The following is a 16,810-nucleotide window of genomic DNA, read 5'->3' as shown; positions in this document are numbered from 1 at the left end:
CGTGCCTACTTTGTTGGTTGAGATTGTACCTGTTTGTGCAGTAGAAACATTCTTTTTTTGGACAAATGTTTCAAAACATATGAAAATCACAAATGTGCATAGATGTCACACAAATGTTTCACTAGAATCATTCTTGTGGTGAACAGTTAGTGTCATAAAGTTTTTTACACGCTTTCCTCATGTATTTCTTATCTTACAAGATTATGAGCCTTTGAACATGCTCCAAAATCCAACTGAGAGAAACTTTTTTTTACATACTTCGAGAGTTTCACACAAAACTCTAAACTTTTCAAGGTCTGGAAAACAGCATTTCAAAATTCCATACTTTTTAAGACTTTCCAGACCTGTGCAGACACCCTGTTTTTAACACATCCTTTTATTACCTCCGCCAAGGAGGTTATGTTTTTGCCAGGGTTTGTTTGTTTGTCTGTCTGTTAGTGTGCAACATAACTCAAAAAGTTATGGACAGATTTTGATGAAATTTTCAGGGTTTGTTGGAAATGGGATAAGGAAGAAATGATTAAATTTTGGTGGTGATCGGGGGTGGGGGGGCCCACGGGGGGGGGGGGGGGGGGGGCACTGATCAGCCTTGGCGGAGGTCTGGGCTCTCTGAGTGCTTCTAGTTTTTATAGTTTTTGCAAATATTCTCTTACTTCTGAGTTCTTTGCTGGCTCTGCTCTGTTCCTGTAAAAGCTGCAGTAATGCTCAGTAAATACCTATTCGTTTAATCTTTACATTCCTAATATCCAACTTCATAAACAGTGTTTACTTCTACAAACAATCCTCTTGAGATGTTTCCTGTTTTCTTCTCTCAACCTTGCTCTCTGACGGCTTCAGGTTTCACACTTCATCATGACTGCCAACAAAACATTTGATGACATCACACATCCTGCTGCTACATCCAACCCTTTTACCAGTGGGAGATTTTTGCTGAGAACAAAGAAACGTTCTCCTTCAGCAGGTAAATGTGAGAATCTGCACAAAAACTAATCAATGAGAACAATGAGAACTGTTTTTGAGTGGTGGGGAACGTTTATTAAAGTCAGGTTCTAATAAACCGAACTTTTATTCATAACCCCTAAACAAAAATCCAGACAAACGGGGTCTCCTCTGCCATGCTGGGGGTGCAGTAGGATAATGGTGAACCACGCTCTTATATTTTGGTCTGGTCCCGTTATCAGGCCGTTTTAGGAGGAAGTGTCCAAAACAATCTTTAAAGTTCTAGGCTTTGAGGTTATTGTCTTTTCCCTCACTGTACCTTGGACTTCCTATAGGTAATTTAAACAAAAATGATTCTTATTTACTACACATCTTCATGGCAGCCAGTAAGGAAGCTATCACAAGATGCTGGCTTCAGAAACACGGCCCTTCTGTGGACACCTTTAAAAATATTATGAATCAGTTACCAAGGTTATTATCGTTAACGAAAACTAACGAAATGACGAAAACTAGAACTGTAAAAACATTTTCGTTAACTGAAATAAATAAAAACTATAATTTAAAGAAAAAAATGACAACTAACTGAAACTGTATGGTGTGTTTACAAAACTAACTAAAACAGATAAAAATTATGGCTAAAATTCCCTTAGTTTTCATCTTTGTCAGTGTTGGATTGATATGCAATTGATTTATTTCCCTCAAGCAATTTTCTCTGCTGGCACCATATGATATTTAAGGGTCTGTCACTTGTGGTTTCCAGTCGTCTTCTGGTCCCCACTCTACCTGTAAACATGGAGACTAAAGTTGGGAGAAAGCAGCAGAGTCCTGTCTGGGATTTATTTGAATATGACAGAGAAGAGAAAAGAGATGAAAAAACTGAAACTAACCTAAAACTGAGCATTTTGAAAATAATGGAAACTGATTAAAACTAGCAAACCTGCTCTAAAAACTAATTCAAACTAACTGAATTAGAAAAAAAAGTCAAAACTAAATAAAACTAAACTAGAATGAAAAATCCAAAACTATTATAACCTTGGTTTGTAGTAAAATAAGAAAAAGTAAAAAAAAAAAACATTATGTGTGTGTGGGGGTGGGGGGGGCTAAGCATAAATCTTTAAAGCAGCACATGAGTCAACATAGGAAAATATTGAAAAAATGAGTTTGCATTTATTACCACATAAGACCACTGCCATTCTCAAAGTCTGAACAACTAGACCAGACTTACGTTTGTGTTTGTCTTATGTCTTTGTTTTATGAGTCAAGACAAAGACCTGTATGAAAGTGAAATCACAACAGGAAAATGGAAAAACAGATGCGTCATGTCTTCCTCTGCTCACTGACCAAGTCCTTTGCGGTAAACACAGTCCAGATAAGCCCACCGTCAGGGTCCAGGACCATGTCCGAGGCCGGGCGGTGGAATCGGTCCGCTCCACAGACCTGGGTCCTCAGCTCTCCACTTTGACTTGTTTGGGTGCCGCTGCTGCCTCATCCTCTGTAGAGTCCACGCCTCCCTTCCTCTTCCTCAGGCCCTTCATCTTGCGTGTCTGCAGTTTGGACAGATCCTGCTTCTGCATGTGCACACGGCCAAACTTGGTACCAAAAGCATCATGGGAGATGTTCTTCTTCTTCTTGGGCTGTAACAGTCACAGGCAGAAACAGGAAGAACATCAGTGACAAGTAAATGACAGAACAGTAGGAAGAGTTCTTCATTTTGTGTGTGTGTGTTAGGGATGTAACTATTACCAGTATAACGATAAACTGCAGTAAAATTGCAGATGGTTAGTTTAACCATTTAGATTCTAATTATCATGATAACCGCGTCTGATTACTGCACTTTTAGGGGAAAAAACCCTATGTAAAGATCTGCTTTTATGTCAAATATTTGAGTATAGTTTGAATTTATTACAATTTTAATTTTCTATACCTAATATTTGGAACCAATATTCACTTTTAAAGTCTTTGAAAAGGTTCGTTAAGCATCTGTGTGTTATTTATACAATAAAGTATATAACTTTTTCAAATTGAATTTTATATTTTTTGGGTTTTTTTGTCCTTTTGTGTTGATATAGTAGGTTAAAGTGAAAAAAAATAATGGCCAAATGATATAGATGAAGTTGTGCTGAAAAAAAAAGACCCCAAACATGGGTATAGTAAACATTTGTTTATAAAGTATATAAAGGCCAAATCAAAAGGACTGAAAAACAGACAAAATAGGCTCAGACCACTAAGGGTTAATATTTGAATGTTTCTGCAACAGAAGGTACATCGTGCCTATTACTTTATTTTGTTTATTTATTTTTTAAATACAACTTGGTTAAATTATTTCAGGGTGTGTATTAGTACCTTTTGAACATTTTGAGCATAATTTCAATAATATCGCGAAAATAATGATAACCGTGATAATTTTGGTCACAATAACCATGATATAAAATTTTCATATTGTTACATCCCTAGTGTGTGTGTGTGTGTGTGTGTGTGTGTGTGTGTGTGTGTGGGGTGTCTTGTTTTCAATCAAACAGGTTTTCAGTAGCTCATGTATTAAACCAATAGTGCTGCAGTGTTTACACATAATGCATTATTTACAAGAGTTGGAGTTTAGTTGAAGCAGCCTGTCCTGCTGCAGTCTGAACTAAAGTAACAGAGTGTGTGATCACAGCTGCGAACTGAAACACTTCCAAACAACACTGACACCAAACCCAGTTCCATCGACCCTGACCGTGGAGACAGACCAGTCTGTCTCAGTGACTCTAACGCTGTATTTGCTGGACTATTTTGCCAATTTTGGAAGTTTTTGAACTATTTGTATTAATGCACAGGTGTCAAACACGCGGCCCGGGGGCCAAAACCGGCCCACCACAGGGTCCAATCCGGCCCATGGGATGAATTTGTGAAATGTAAAAATTACACTAAATATATTAAAAATCAAGGATATTAAAATCATTTTAGGTCAATTCAATCTAAAGTGGGTCAGACCAGTAAAATACTATCATAATAACCTGTAAATAATGAAAACTGCAAATGTTTCTCTTTGTTTCAGTTTAAAAAAAAAGTTAAATTACACAAAGATGTTTACATTTAAAACTAGCCTTTTACAAAAAATGTGAACAACCTGAAATGTAGTCTATTATTTATGTATGTATGTATGTATGTATGTATTTATTTATTTGGGACAATGCATATTAATGAACATCTACAACAATTGCAGCTGTAAATATGCCAGATTGTAGCAGCAGTGCTAATTTCCATCTGTAGTCCCTAGGCAGGTGACAAGAAAGACAGTTGACAAAAAGGCAAAACGTCGTAAAAGACGTCATAAAAAGACAGTTGACAAAAATGCAAAACATCATAAAAACACACAGAACACTGAGGACGATCTACTGATGGTCACAGGCTTGGTTTCCCTTCATCCAATGTTTAAGTTGTGATTTGAAGGAGGCATATGATTGTGAGTCTCTTATGTTCAGTGGTAAACTGTTCCAATATTCAGTTCCAGTGACTGAAAGTGTAGTTTGTCCAACAGTAGTGTGCCTGCGTGGCACCTCACAGTCTCCTTTAGCTGTGGCCCTGGTGACCATCCCACTGACAGACCAATATTCTGCCTGTTACTAAATGTTTTGTGTATTTGTAGATCCACTGTGATCTGTAAGTTATAATGCATGTGTATAAATTATAAACGAATTGCACCTTTTTTTTTTTTTTTTTGAAGATTTTTCAGGTTGTTCATATTTGTTCACGATATGTTCAAGTACAGTTCGTAGATGTAAACATTGTCATTATAGAATTTGCCTTTTTTTTCACTCAAAAACAGAGAAAACTTTGGAGTTGTCATTATTTATAAGTTCTTATCCTATTATTTCTATTATTTTACTGGTCCGGCCCACTTTATAAAATATTAGGCTGCATGTGACCCCTGAATTGAAGTGAGTTTGACACCCAAGTATTAATGCATATTAGAAGACGTGCCTTCTAAGATGATATTTAACATGAATGACCTTGATGGTTCTGAAATAATTTCACTATGACAGGCCTGGGTTCTGTTCAGATTTCTGTGTATCTGTGCAACATGTGGCCTTGAAGGTTTTACTAAAAGAAGTATAAAAAAAAAAAAAAAAAAGAAAAGATTTGAAACAACAATCAATGATTCTACTAATCTCTGTGAATTCTGCTCCATCAAATCAACTTGATTAAAAAAAATATTCAAATATAATTTTCCTGAAATAAAGCTTTGTTTCCTTAATTTCGCTGCTAAACATTGGTTCCGCTGTTGTGTTTCACATGAACACTTATTGTGACGCACATGACGCCAAGATCGACGACATGGCGTAGCTCAGAAGAGATGAGGACAAAAAGGCAGAAGATGACGGCGTTTCCACGGTAACTACGGAGCCTCTGAACGTCCAAATGGGTCATATCTGATGACCATGAAAAGATGAAGAACTGTATTTTACACCAATTACTTAGATGGATTGATAGAATTAGTGGATTAACAGGTAATAAACATGAGTGCTAAATTAAGAAAAACTTATTGTTTGATTAATGAATTAAGTTACAAAGATGTAAACGTATTTGATGTAAAAGTATTTGAGGGGTAGGATTAAATAAGTTTATACTTCATCCTACTCCTTTTTGACCATGCAAATTTAGACTTGATTGTACTTGATAACAGATTTTGTTCATTTAAATGTTATTGTGTTTTATTTGGTTTCTTTGCATGTATGAAATAAACAAACAAACATATCAGATCAGTGGGTGTTTTTGGTCAGTGGTGAATGTTTGAGTGTTTATGGGTTAATAATGACTATTACAGCAAATTGTGTGATTAACTGAATATATTTTCTAAACCAACTTACTGTCCTAATAATTATAAATATTAGGCTCTGTTTCTGCAAATAGATCCTCCTATACTTTACAAAGTAATCCTGTAATTGTTCCATAACTTTTGCCTTGAACCTTCTCCATTCAGTTGAAACAAACACTATCACACTGGCCAGTAAAAGCAATTCTAGGAGAACAGTTGTTGGAGGAAAAAGATTCAGAGTTTTCCTTCCACCTTTGCAGAGCAGGTGTGTCTGTCCTTTTAGATGACCCTTACTATTGTCTCGATGTCATTAAACTCTGTCTGACACACTGGTAAAGAACATGTGGAACTGAGCTGAAGCTCTTCGATTATATGAACTGGACTGTAGCTGCCCTCTGGCGCCACCTCGAGGACAAACTTACACATTACATACTGCTGATCAAACTTACATTTTTACCTCCGCTAGGTGGTATTGTGATCACTTTGCTTTGTGTGTTTGTGTGCGTGCGTGCGTGCGTGTTTGTTTGTTTGTTAGTAAGATAACTAAAAAAGTAATGGAGGGATTTTCATGAAATTTTCAGGAAATGTTGATACTGGCACAGATCTGTCTTGGCGGAGGTCTGCGCTCTCTGAGTGCTGTTCTTGTTACTTTTGTTTGCCCAATTAAATGGTCAAATCAGTAAATATACAGAATTCAGACATATTCTCAATTCACCTCAGCCTTGATGTATGTGGTATTTGCACTGTGTGAGAGCACAGACCACCAAAGGTATAACACAGACTATTTTTAGTCCCACCTTTGTAGCTTTCAGAGCGAGCCAAAACCCACACTAAACATGATGCAGATCACAGATTGGTCAGTCCCAAATTATCGCACCTGTGTGTGAGATGTGGGTCATGCCAATGTCCAACCAGCAGGAAATGTAAAATGTTACTGTCATTATTTGGGCGAACGTGGTATATGATATTCTGTTCATGCTTTCTTTTCTTATATTCATCATTTAATAGGTCTTATGTATTTTATTTTTTTGTAGTTTTGTTTTTTTTTTTCTCTCTCTCTTCTGCCCAGTTTACTCAGTTCTGGCTGTAGTTACTGTTACCTCCGCCAAGGAGGTTATGTTTTTGCCAGGGTTTGTTTGTCTGTCTGTCTGTTTGTTTGTCTCTCCGTTAGTGTGCAACATAACTCAAAAAGTTATGGACAGATTTGGATGAAATTTTCAGGGTTTGTTGGAAATGGGATAAGGAAGAAATGATTAAATTTTGGTGGTGATCGGGGGTGGGGGGGGCCCACGGGGGGGGCCACTGATCAGCCTTGGCGGAGGTCTGCGCTCTCCGAGTGCTTCTAGTTTCCATTATAATTATCACCATGGTCGTTACTGTTTGTACAGTTGATACTTTCTTGTGAGGGTCTTCGCCACCTTCTTCTCTCTTGCCCCCCATGTCAGGTCCGGCATCAAAATGTGGTTCAACAAAACTCATAATAAACACAGTAGAATATCAAGGGGAGCTTCATATACTTTATGAAGTTACCCGTGGCAAAGCAAATGTGTTCAGCACCAAAAGGCTTGTTTGTTTTTTCTGTTTTTTAATTTGATCCTGCTAAATACTGAGCTTGCAGTATTATTATCGTTAATGTTGTTTTGTTTGATTGTTGAGTGTTCTTAAGGAGGAAATATAAGGGTGAATCACATTGTTTTTATGCTTGTAAATGGATCCTGTATGTCTGTTTGGAATGGGAGGACCCCAGGGAGAGTAGTTGATGTCCTGCATCAGCTAATGGGGATCGTAATAATAAATAAATAAATAATAAATAAATAAGGCAGCCAGACTACCATTCTGCTGTTAGGATGCTGGGCAAGACAAGTTAAAAAAAAAAAAAAACTAAAAATATAACTGAAGAAAAACCAAACTTTAATCTAAACTTTATTTCAGAAATTCTAACTCCGAGTTTTAAATGTCATCGTCCTCCACGGCTGCATCACTCACAGGTGAAGTTGCATTGACAGTAAAGTCACCACAGTTTACGCTGCAGAGTCAGCGTTTCCAATTCCCCAGTAAGGAAAGTAGCTACTGTTTGTTTTAAAAGTCGCTAGAAGTTGCTAAATGACGTCATCATCTAATTTAAGTAATTGGAGATGTGCAGGTATTGTAATGCATGATGTAGGAGAGAAGAATACTAGTATTAGAGACAAAAAGTGAGAATAAAAACACCCTAAATATGTTTAGAACTCCAAATAAACTATACTCTGTCTATTCTAGTTTTATTTAATGTCCCCATTCCAACCGTTCTCCTTTATCTGGGCTTGGGGACCGGCTAAAGTGACCCAAAAGAGACACTGGAGGAGTTACTGAGGTTATTTATTATTTATTTGTTTAGTTTTTCTCATTAGGGTCCAATCAAGCGTTAAAACGTGGACACATTTGATGTTCAACAGTCTCTGTCATGTAAGCAGAGTAACTTATGTGCACGTATTAGATGTATTTGAGTAGGTATTTAGAAGCACTTTAACATTAAGTAGAACAAAACTGGGGGAGATAAAATTTTTAGGTGAAAAATGTCAAATTAATGCCCATTTATACATGGACTTGAAACGAACATCAATTTTTTAAGCTTTACGCAAACATTCAAAACATGCGGTTCTCGACAGAAATTGATATGAAGTAGAACAAAACCTTCTAGATATTATGTTCAGCTATGCTGAAAATAAATTTTGGACTAAAATATTAACAATTCTCTGTTTTATTGATATAAGAATGTGGTAAGATGTGGACAGGTTGCCATAGTAACGTGGACGACTCTTTACCAGTGTATGCATCAAACAAAATGTATCAAAAGATCATTACTTTTGGAAAGTTTCACTCTAATATTTGAATTATAAGTAACTTGAAAATTAAAAATTGGTATTTTCATGGGAACATGTGGACAGGGGCTTTTAAGCAACTCAAATGTTCAAACTCATAAATATCAATAATATTCACAAAATAATGAAAATCTAATACTTGAAACTTAACAATCATCTATATAATCATAGACTGAATACATTTTGAAATTTTTTAGATATAATTTTTAGTGTCAAATTCGAGCAATGGTTGTGGTGTCAAAAGTACAACTGATACAATCGGTTGTAACTTTTTTTTCTACAAGTGGTATTTTAAAAAGGATAACACTTCCATAAAATAGAGATCTTTAGCTACAAAATGAGCCCACTGGATAAATCATGTGCAAATTTACTTTTTCATGTTGATGTTCACTTTCTCTTGATCGGACCCATTTTCTTCGCTTTAGTTTGGTTTTTAGCCTTAAGGTCCACGACAAGTCACAGTAAAACATGAACATTTTTAACCAGAACATTTGTAATTTTCAGTCTACATTAACAATTGAAATGGACCAAAAAGAGACAATAGAGAAAAGTGTCAATGGGACTGATTTATATTCAGTGATTTGTTGCAGAGCCAAATCAAACCGATATCTCAAATCATTTGTCGCATCTGCCGTTCAGTTCTTAAATAGTCTGTAGGCGAGCTTGTTGGGAACAATGCACCATTAACTATGAGGACTTATTTACTGTATTTATTGTATTTATTTACTGTATTTATTGTATTATGAGAGATTGATTGTTTTGGTGATATGTGAGATATGTACACTTCTGTTGCAAATCAAACTGCCCTTCGGGGACATTAAAGATTTTTTAATTCAATTCAATTGTTTTGAACAAACGTGTTTTCACGTCAGAGTCTCCAAAATGTCAGAGTCACATCAGAGTCTCCAAAACGCTCCAGTAACACCAGAAAAAGGGGATAGTTTTGTCACTAGAGGCTTTTTGGATAAAGAGTCTCTAGAGGCATCTGAAAAATCACTAAATATACCAACTAAGTGTCTAATGCTGCGTTTCCACAACATGGAACCAGCTCAACTCGACTCGGGTACCAGGTCCTATTCCTGGAGACCGTTTCCATTACAGGATACTACCGACTTTACAGTACCTGGACGTCATAGTGATGCGGTGCATTACTTCCGTGTCATCTGCTCAGAGAGTTGCTAATAAACTTGCTCATTGTGTATCGTCTTGTCAAACTCATGCTGAATTTTTACGTCGGCCACCAAAGACTGAATCTCCTGGTGTAGTTTTGTGGGCTGTCATCATGTGGATTAACCTACCGCTACATTTATTGTAAACTTCCACATCTGTTTTTTGTAAAACGGTGGGTCACAGAAACAACTCTCTTACCAATCAGTGGTCTGCAGTGGTTACACGTCATGTTTTAGTATCTGTTCCCCAGTCTTGGAACCTCGGCGGAGGTGATATCAAAAAATAGGACCAATGGTCCTGTAGCTTACCGGCTAAATTCAAAGCTTTGGGAAATGTATCCAGATGCCATTTATTCTCACCCAGTTCTGTGTATTTATTCTATTACAGAAATAGCCCATGTTTTGGTCATATTCCAATCAGATCTGTAAAAAATTCAAATTCCAACTTGATATCATTGATACTGATTTATTGGATCAATCCACTTCCTATCTCTTATAATGGGAAAATTTTTCAAAGTCGCACTAAATCCAGAATCAGATCCGGATTGAAATAATTTCAATACCTTGTGTTGACATCATCATACAGAAGCTGTATACCAAGTCTGAAGTCAATCAGAACTGGAGTTTCGGAGAAGAGGACGATGGAAATTTTTTCCCCATAAGAGCCCATGTTAAATTTTCCGTCAGTTCCAGATCCAGAAGAAGATCCTGATCAGCATGTGGTCATTATGTTTTGGTCATCTCCCCATCGGGACTAGACTGTAGAAATTTACACTGGATATCATTTATATTTACTGAGTTACTGCATCGATCCACTTCCTATCACTTATAATGGGGAAATTTTTCAAAGTCGCACCAAATCCAGAATCGGATCCGAATAATTTCACTAACTTTTGTTGACATCATCATAAAGAAGCTGTATACCAAGTTTGAAGTCAATGGGAATCGTAGTTTCAGAGAAGAAAATGATTGAAATTTTTGTAACGGACGACAGACACCGCATGACGACGATGACAGATGACGCTGCCAGACGCTGCATGACGACAATAGCTTACGGCGTGTCGGCCAGTAAGCTAACTAGTACCAGGTACCAGATTCCAGGTCCTTCTTCGTAATGGAAACACAAAAAGGCCAAGTCGAGTCAAGCTGGTACCATGTAATGGAAACTCAAAAGTGTGAAACACTGACTTTTCCATCTACAGACAGACCGTGGGTTTATATGACTGGGACACAGGAAACCATTTGGTGTCATTTAGAGGAAAAATGTGTGTTTTAGTGTTTGAGTCACTTTACAAAAGTTGCTAAAAGCTTCTCAATAAATTTTGAACGTAGCTAAATTTGTTGGTAGGTGCTTTTTGAAAAATAAAATACAAGTTGCTAGGGTAGTCTGAAAAGTTGCTAAATCTAGCACTAAAAGTGCTAAGTTTTAACTGTGCATTACTATAACAGTCAGATGCACTGAAATGGCATGAACCTGCAGTGAAAGAGCAACGTGCTCCAATAAAATAATCCAGCCCAGGTGTGTTGTGTTGATCTGACACCACTGGCAGAAAAGCGACAGAGTGCCTGACTGTGTTCCAGCTGACGTTTACCTTCAGAGCTTTGGGCTGTCTGTGGGCCAACTTGTACAAGTCGTCTGAGGCCAAGTGTGTTCTTCTCATGACAAAGTCAAATGACGGCCCGATCTCCTCCAGCTCGATGCGTGGCGTCCTGCAGCCCGACTTCTTCAACAGACATCTGCAATTATACGGTATTAATTCTTCTTCTGCAGAGAAACACATCTAAGTTTATTACTTGAAACTAACTGAACATCCAGTGTCCACACAGACCTGTAGCTGCGCATGTAGATCTTTCCATCCAAGGCAGTGAAGTGCAGAATGTGTTCTAAACCTGCCAGACGCACCGCAGGCACCGTGGGACCTCTGAAAAAGTCTAAAACACACAGCAAAGGAAACCCTGAAAGAAGTCCACCAATGTGGTATCCAAATGAAAACCTCACTGACCGCCTCTGGACTGTACCTAGGAGCAGACTCTTCAGACGTTTGAGATCGTTGTCTACGTCAAAAGCTTCGCCTGCAAACACAAGCATCGGTTTGGTTCCTTCAGGACATTTGCTGGTCTGCAAAAGAAAAAATAGAACCAAAGTCCCTGTATGTCAGCGTCATGTTCTGTCAAGAATGGATAACAAGACCACTCAGATGAAATAAACCAGATCACTGAAACTGTGGGAAAAGCGTATAAGAACAAAGGAGGAAAAGTGACATCCAAACTGTATCAGGGACTGGTGTCTAACAGAAAAACTTCGACTCTGTATATTAGAAATAAATATACTGTTGGTAGAATTAAGTGATGATACATGGGATGAAACATGTGAAACTCAAGTGACTACATCCAATTCCAGAAATTAGAAAATATTTTATTAGAAAAAACATAATGAGATTTTTTATAACACTAAAGAATGATCCAAAAGGCTTCACTATCATGCCCTAAACCCTGCTGGAGGTTGAGTGGTGAACAGGATGTGGGTCATGCACATGTATTTAGGCAGTGTACAAAACTATCCCAATACTGGAATAATATCAGTGAAGAATGTGGAAAAATATTGGGATACGAACTACAAAGGGCATGTTCTGTGTTATATTTGGGTCATTTAACAGGCAAAGACAGACCAAGTAAGGATAAATATTTGATTAAAATCCTCTTGGTAGCATCTAAAAACGCCATCACATGAAAATGGTGTACAGAGAAACCCCCCTAGAGGACCCCCCTACTCTAAATAATTGGAGAGATATTGTGAAAGAAATTCACTACATGGAGAGACTTACATACAGTGGTGTGCAAAAATATTAGAACACTTGTCAGATTTAAAGAAACTGGTGGTTTATTTGTTCCCAGAGCCTGAATTTCTCTTTTTTGCCACTAAAAGATAAAGGCAAAGGTACTGAGAATATTTCACCTACAAACTTATCAGTCCAGTGTTTTGTTTTGTTTTTTTTACATTTTACTCTAATATTTAGTGTGGCCCCCCTTGGCAACAATCTAAGGAAACTCTCTGGAATAATAATAGTAATAATAATACATTTTATTTATAGGCGCCTTTCTTGGCACTCAAGGACACTGTACAGTAAAACAGTAAAACAGGAGAGTTTAAAACAAGCAAATGAGTTTCTGAGGGCGTGGAATGACACTGGGGTTGAAACTCTCAGAAAATACATCCACACAATGCCAGAAAGATGTGCTGCTGTGACTGCTGCCAAGGGGGGCAACACTAAATATTACATATTACAAATAAATATTACATACATACATACACACACACACATATATATATGTTATAGGGGCTGGCAAAGTGGTAACAGATGGACAGCCTTACTCCATTTGTGTCTGCCCTTTCACATCTATTTATGGTAGAAAGATGAATGATACCTCATTTTGCAGGGAATAATGAGCACTTTTAGATGTTCGACTGAAAAAAATGTTGCTTAATTTGGCTTAAAAATAGTAAAAACCCCTCAGTAAGAGACAGAAAGAAAATTAACATCAGTTTTTGACCACTTTATAAAACCTGCCTTAAAGTGCAACTCCAATTTTCATAAAACTGTGAAATCTTTACTGTTGGTCTCTAGGGGTCTATTTTGTAAAACAGTAAACAGTTTGTGTTTTTTCACTAAATACGGACATGAAATAGCAAGAGTTTTGCTAAGTGTTTGGGTAACAGATGGACAAAGGAGAGTAATTACAAGTTTCAATTATTTATTCAGCATTTTTATTAGTAAATACATTGCATACATAATATCTATGAGGTCAAATACCTTAATAAACTAATTTAATACATTTTAACTTGTATTTGTCTCAGTCTATTAGGTATTTGTAACAACTGTAAAAAGAGTAGCATAAAGTTTTTTTAATTGACCTTAAAATTTATTTTAAGTGTAATATAGGTCCAATAGAAGAGGATCACAGTAATGTACTTTCAAAACATAAAAGTCTTCAAAAGGTGATTTTAAATGTATTTTTTGATCTAAATGTTAACCTTCCCTTGGCCAGCCCCTATAGTAAACATGGTTTACTTTTCATCAGGTGCTACTGTCAGCTCTACGTTAAACAATAACCTTCTCACTGGTATGCAATCAATATAATTTCATTTTGCTATAAATGTAACTTCATTTAAAAGTGATGAGTTTGAGAAATTACATTATTTTACCGATTAAAGCACTATCATCAAATGAAAGATTTCTATGTTTCTAAAAACTTTAAAAATTAGTAGGAAAGCGAGTCCCAGGAAAACACTGGGTTAAAATAACAACACCAGGTATATAGGACTTAAAAATAATATTTTCTCTAGAGGCCAAGAAAGAAACATATTAATGCCACACAAACAGAATGCTCATTATGACCCACCCCCAAAGAAAAATGGTAGCAAAACATTCATATTTCCTTCATTAGTGCATGTCATCATCATCTGACCCTTCATGGACAAACAAACAGAAGAAGAGCAGCTTTTACCTTGATCTCGCTCAGTGAGACATACTTCTCAATTCCCAGTTCAATCATGTCGAGCACATGGAAGTCAAACAGACGTCCTACAAACAAACCAAAGGTAAACACACACTACACTGTTCACTTTCATCCACATAGATGAGCTTTTTCTGAAGTTAATGGACTGAAACAGTGTCTTAGTTATGAAAGCAAAGTGATCGTGCGTGGGGAAAAATGTACCAAATATGAGGTTATTGGGTCTCTTCTTGTTGTGTGAGCCAAACAGGAACAAAGAGCAGTCACTTTTCTTGGAGAAAAATTCCTGATGGAGAGTACAAATGATTATTGATGATCTCTCACAAATACAGTTATAGGGGATGAAACATGCATGCATTAAACCTACCAGTGATGTCGAGTCCTCAAACGGTCGGGTTATGTTCTTCCTAAACAGCAAACACAGATGTCATTCACAGTGGACAGCTCACCACATGTCCAACACACACTTCCTTTAAACCAGGTATACACAGGGATAAACTCTGCAATATATATGATATCCAATATTCATGATACACTAGGCACTTAAAATGGTTTAATTAGATTAAAACTCCGTAAAAGAACTTACTTTTTGTAAAGAACAGCATTGGGTTTCTTCAGGGAATACTACAGGACACAGATTTAAGAGTCACAATTAACAACAAACAATAAATACAGCAAAAGTAACTTTAGGATTCACTTAAGAATGTAAAAAGTAAACCTGAGGACATTACATTGTTTGACCCATAACATTATGTATCAAAATCTAATTAAGTGTTCTCCATTTGAGCAGGCTCTCATTCCAATCAAACCCAGACTGTACTCTGTACTTACTATGTCCTTCAGGGCCTGGGTGACGGTTTGACTTGTGTTGCCCCCTTTCATTATCATCGCAGTCTTCACATTCTCAGTCAGCTTGGGTGCTCTGCTTTCCAAAAAGCGCTTGGAGCGCTTTGTTTTGGGTTTTCTGAGAATCCATATAAACACAGAGTGAAATGGGATATAAATACCAAAAAAACATCCCTTTTCTGACACTTGTTTAATAACAGCGCTTACTGTAGGTATGTAGTCACTTAAAGTATTTACTTGTACAAAATGACCGCTGATCAAACACAAATAACGCAGTGTTGTCAGATCTCAAACATTGAAACCACATAAATAATTTGTTTCTGACTGGTACCTAGTCTGGACGGACCTCCTCACCCTCACCTGTCTCATCTGACTGGATGGACCCCCTTATGTGCCCCCACCCTACTGCATCTTTACAGACTGGAACTACATCTGCAAATGGACGTCCATCAGTCCTGGTGCATCTACAGCCTGTCTGTCCATGGGAGTGGATCTGTCCTTCACTGGGGTTCTCCCCTGGGTTTCTCTTTTCCCACTGGGTTTTTGGAGTTTTTCCAAGCTGAGAAGGAGGGTCTAAGGACAGGGGATGCCCAGGACATTAATCTATTCCCTTCCTCTACTGTGTATTTGACTGTTGTTTGTTTTCACATCCAACTACATGTTTTTTTTAACTATGTTTATATGTTATATACCTGTTGTGTACATTGAGTCTGCCTTGTGCATGAAATGTGCTCTATAAATAAAGTTGAATTGAACTGAAACAGTAATGACACATTAATTTCATTTCACATTAATTTCAACTTTGACATTGTCAAATTTGACCTTGACACTGTCCATCACAAACATACGAACGTTTTAAAAAGACCAAAGTGAACAGAGGATGATAATAATACAGGTCTCAAAGCAGGAAAAGTGCAGTGTTTCTACTGTTGCATCTTCAGGAGCTGAGAAATGTTTAAAGCTAGAACACGTACATTTACCAAATGGTCTAGAGTAAATATGTTAACATTACTTTATCAATGCACCAGCAAAACAACAAACAAACAAACAAAAAAGCCCGATACATATCCCTACATACCACTAATTTTAAAGATGTACTGTAATGTTTTGCATTTTCTATTACTTTGTTACCTGACATTTACCCAGACAGACATTATATCTAAACTTTCCGACCAAACACATGCTTTGTAATTTCTAGTTCAAACAACAAAACAGGAATTTTATGTTTCTGTTGAGTTCATACTATCTGTGTCAGATGGGATGCTATGCTAACTGTGTTCTTAAAGTTGGGTTTCACGAACGTAGAACTCCTTAATTTGGGAAATAAAACAGAACAAAAGCACAGACAGTCTCCTGTAAAATGTAAAAGATTAAACTTACACTACACCGTCTAACTGCGTCATGTTTTGGGCTCTTCTTCCTCCTCTCCTGTTAGCTGTTAGCTGTTAGCCGTCCGCACGCCGCAGTGCGTCCACGTGAAGTAAAATGCCGGAAAACAACATTGGTGCGTCTTCTTCTTCGTTGGTGTCACAGTGGAGGTTTAGTCCCGCTTTGGCGCCATCTAGTGTTAAAGCTGCAATGTGTTTACGTCAACGAAGGTGTGTTGTTTATAAATAAATAAATAATAAATAAATAAATAGATCTTGATATATTGCTCTACACTAATTTATTTTCTATTTTAT

The 16,810-nt window shown here is 37.1% G+C and overlaps 1 protein-coding gene across 1 annotated transcript; it reads right to left on the bottom strand.

Annotated features, from left to right (window-relative positions):
- Nucleotides 1-2,087: 2,087 nt before the first annotated feature.
- Nucleotides 2,088-16,638, bottom strand: rpf2 (ribosome production factor 2 homolog). Its single transcript, XM_030129304.1, has 10 exons — nt 16,509-16,638; nt 15,114-15,246; nt 14,869-14,906; nt 14,650-14,689; nt 14,487-14,568; nt 14,274-14,350; nt 11,787-11,886; nt 11,597-11,699; nt 11,360-11,504; nt 2,088-2,573 (listed from the first exon to the last, which is right to left on the bottom strand). The coding sequence occupies exons 1-10, from the start codon at nt 16,529-16,531 to the stop codon at nt 2,385-2,387; spliced, it is 930 nt and encodes a 309-aa protein (XP_029985164.1). The 5' UTR covers nt 16,532-16,638; the 3' UTR covers nt 2,088-2,384.
- Nucleotides 16,639-16,810: the final 172 nt, after the last annotated feature.

Source organism: Sphaeramia orbicularis, chromosome 24, assembly GCF_902148855.1.
Source record: "Sphaeramia orbicularis chromosome 24, fSphaOr1.1, whole genome shotgun sequence".
Taxonomy (NCBI): Eukaryota; Metazoa; Chordata; class Actinopteri; order Kurtiformes; family Apogonidae; genus Sphaeramia; species Sphaeramia orbicularis.
Note: the sequence above shows the minus strand (reverse complement) of the source record. Positions and strands in the feature narration are given on the sequence as shown.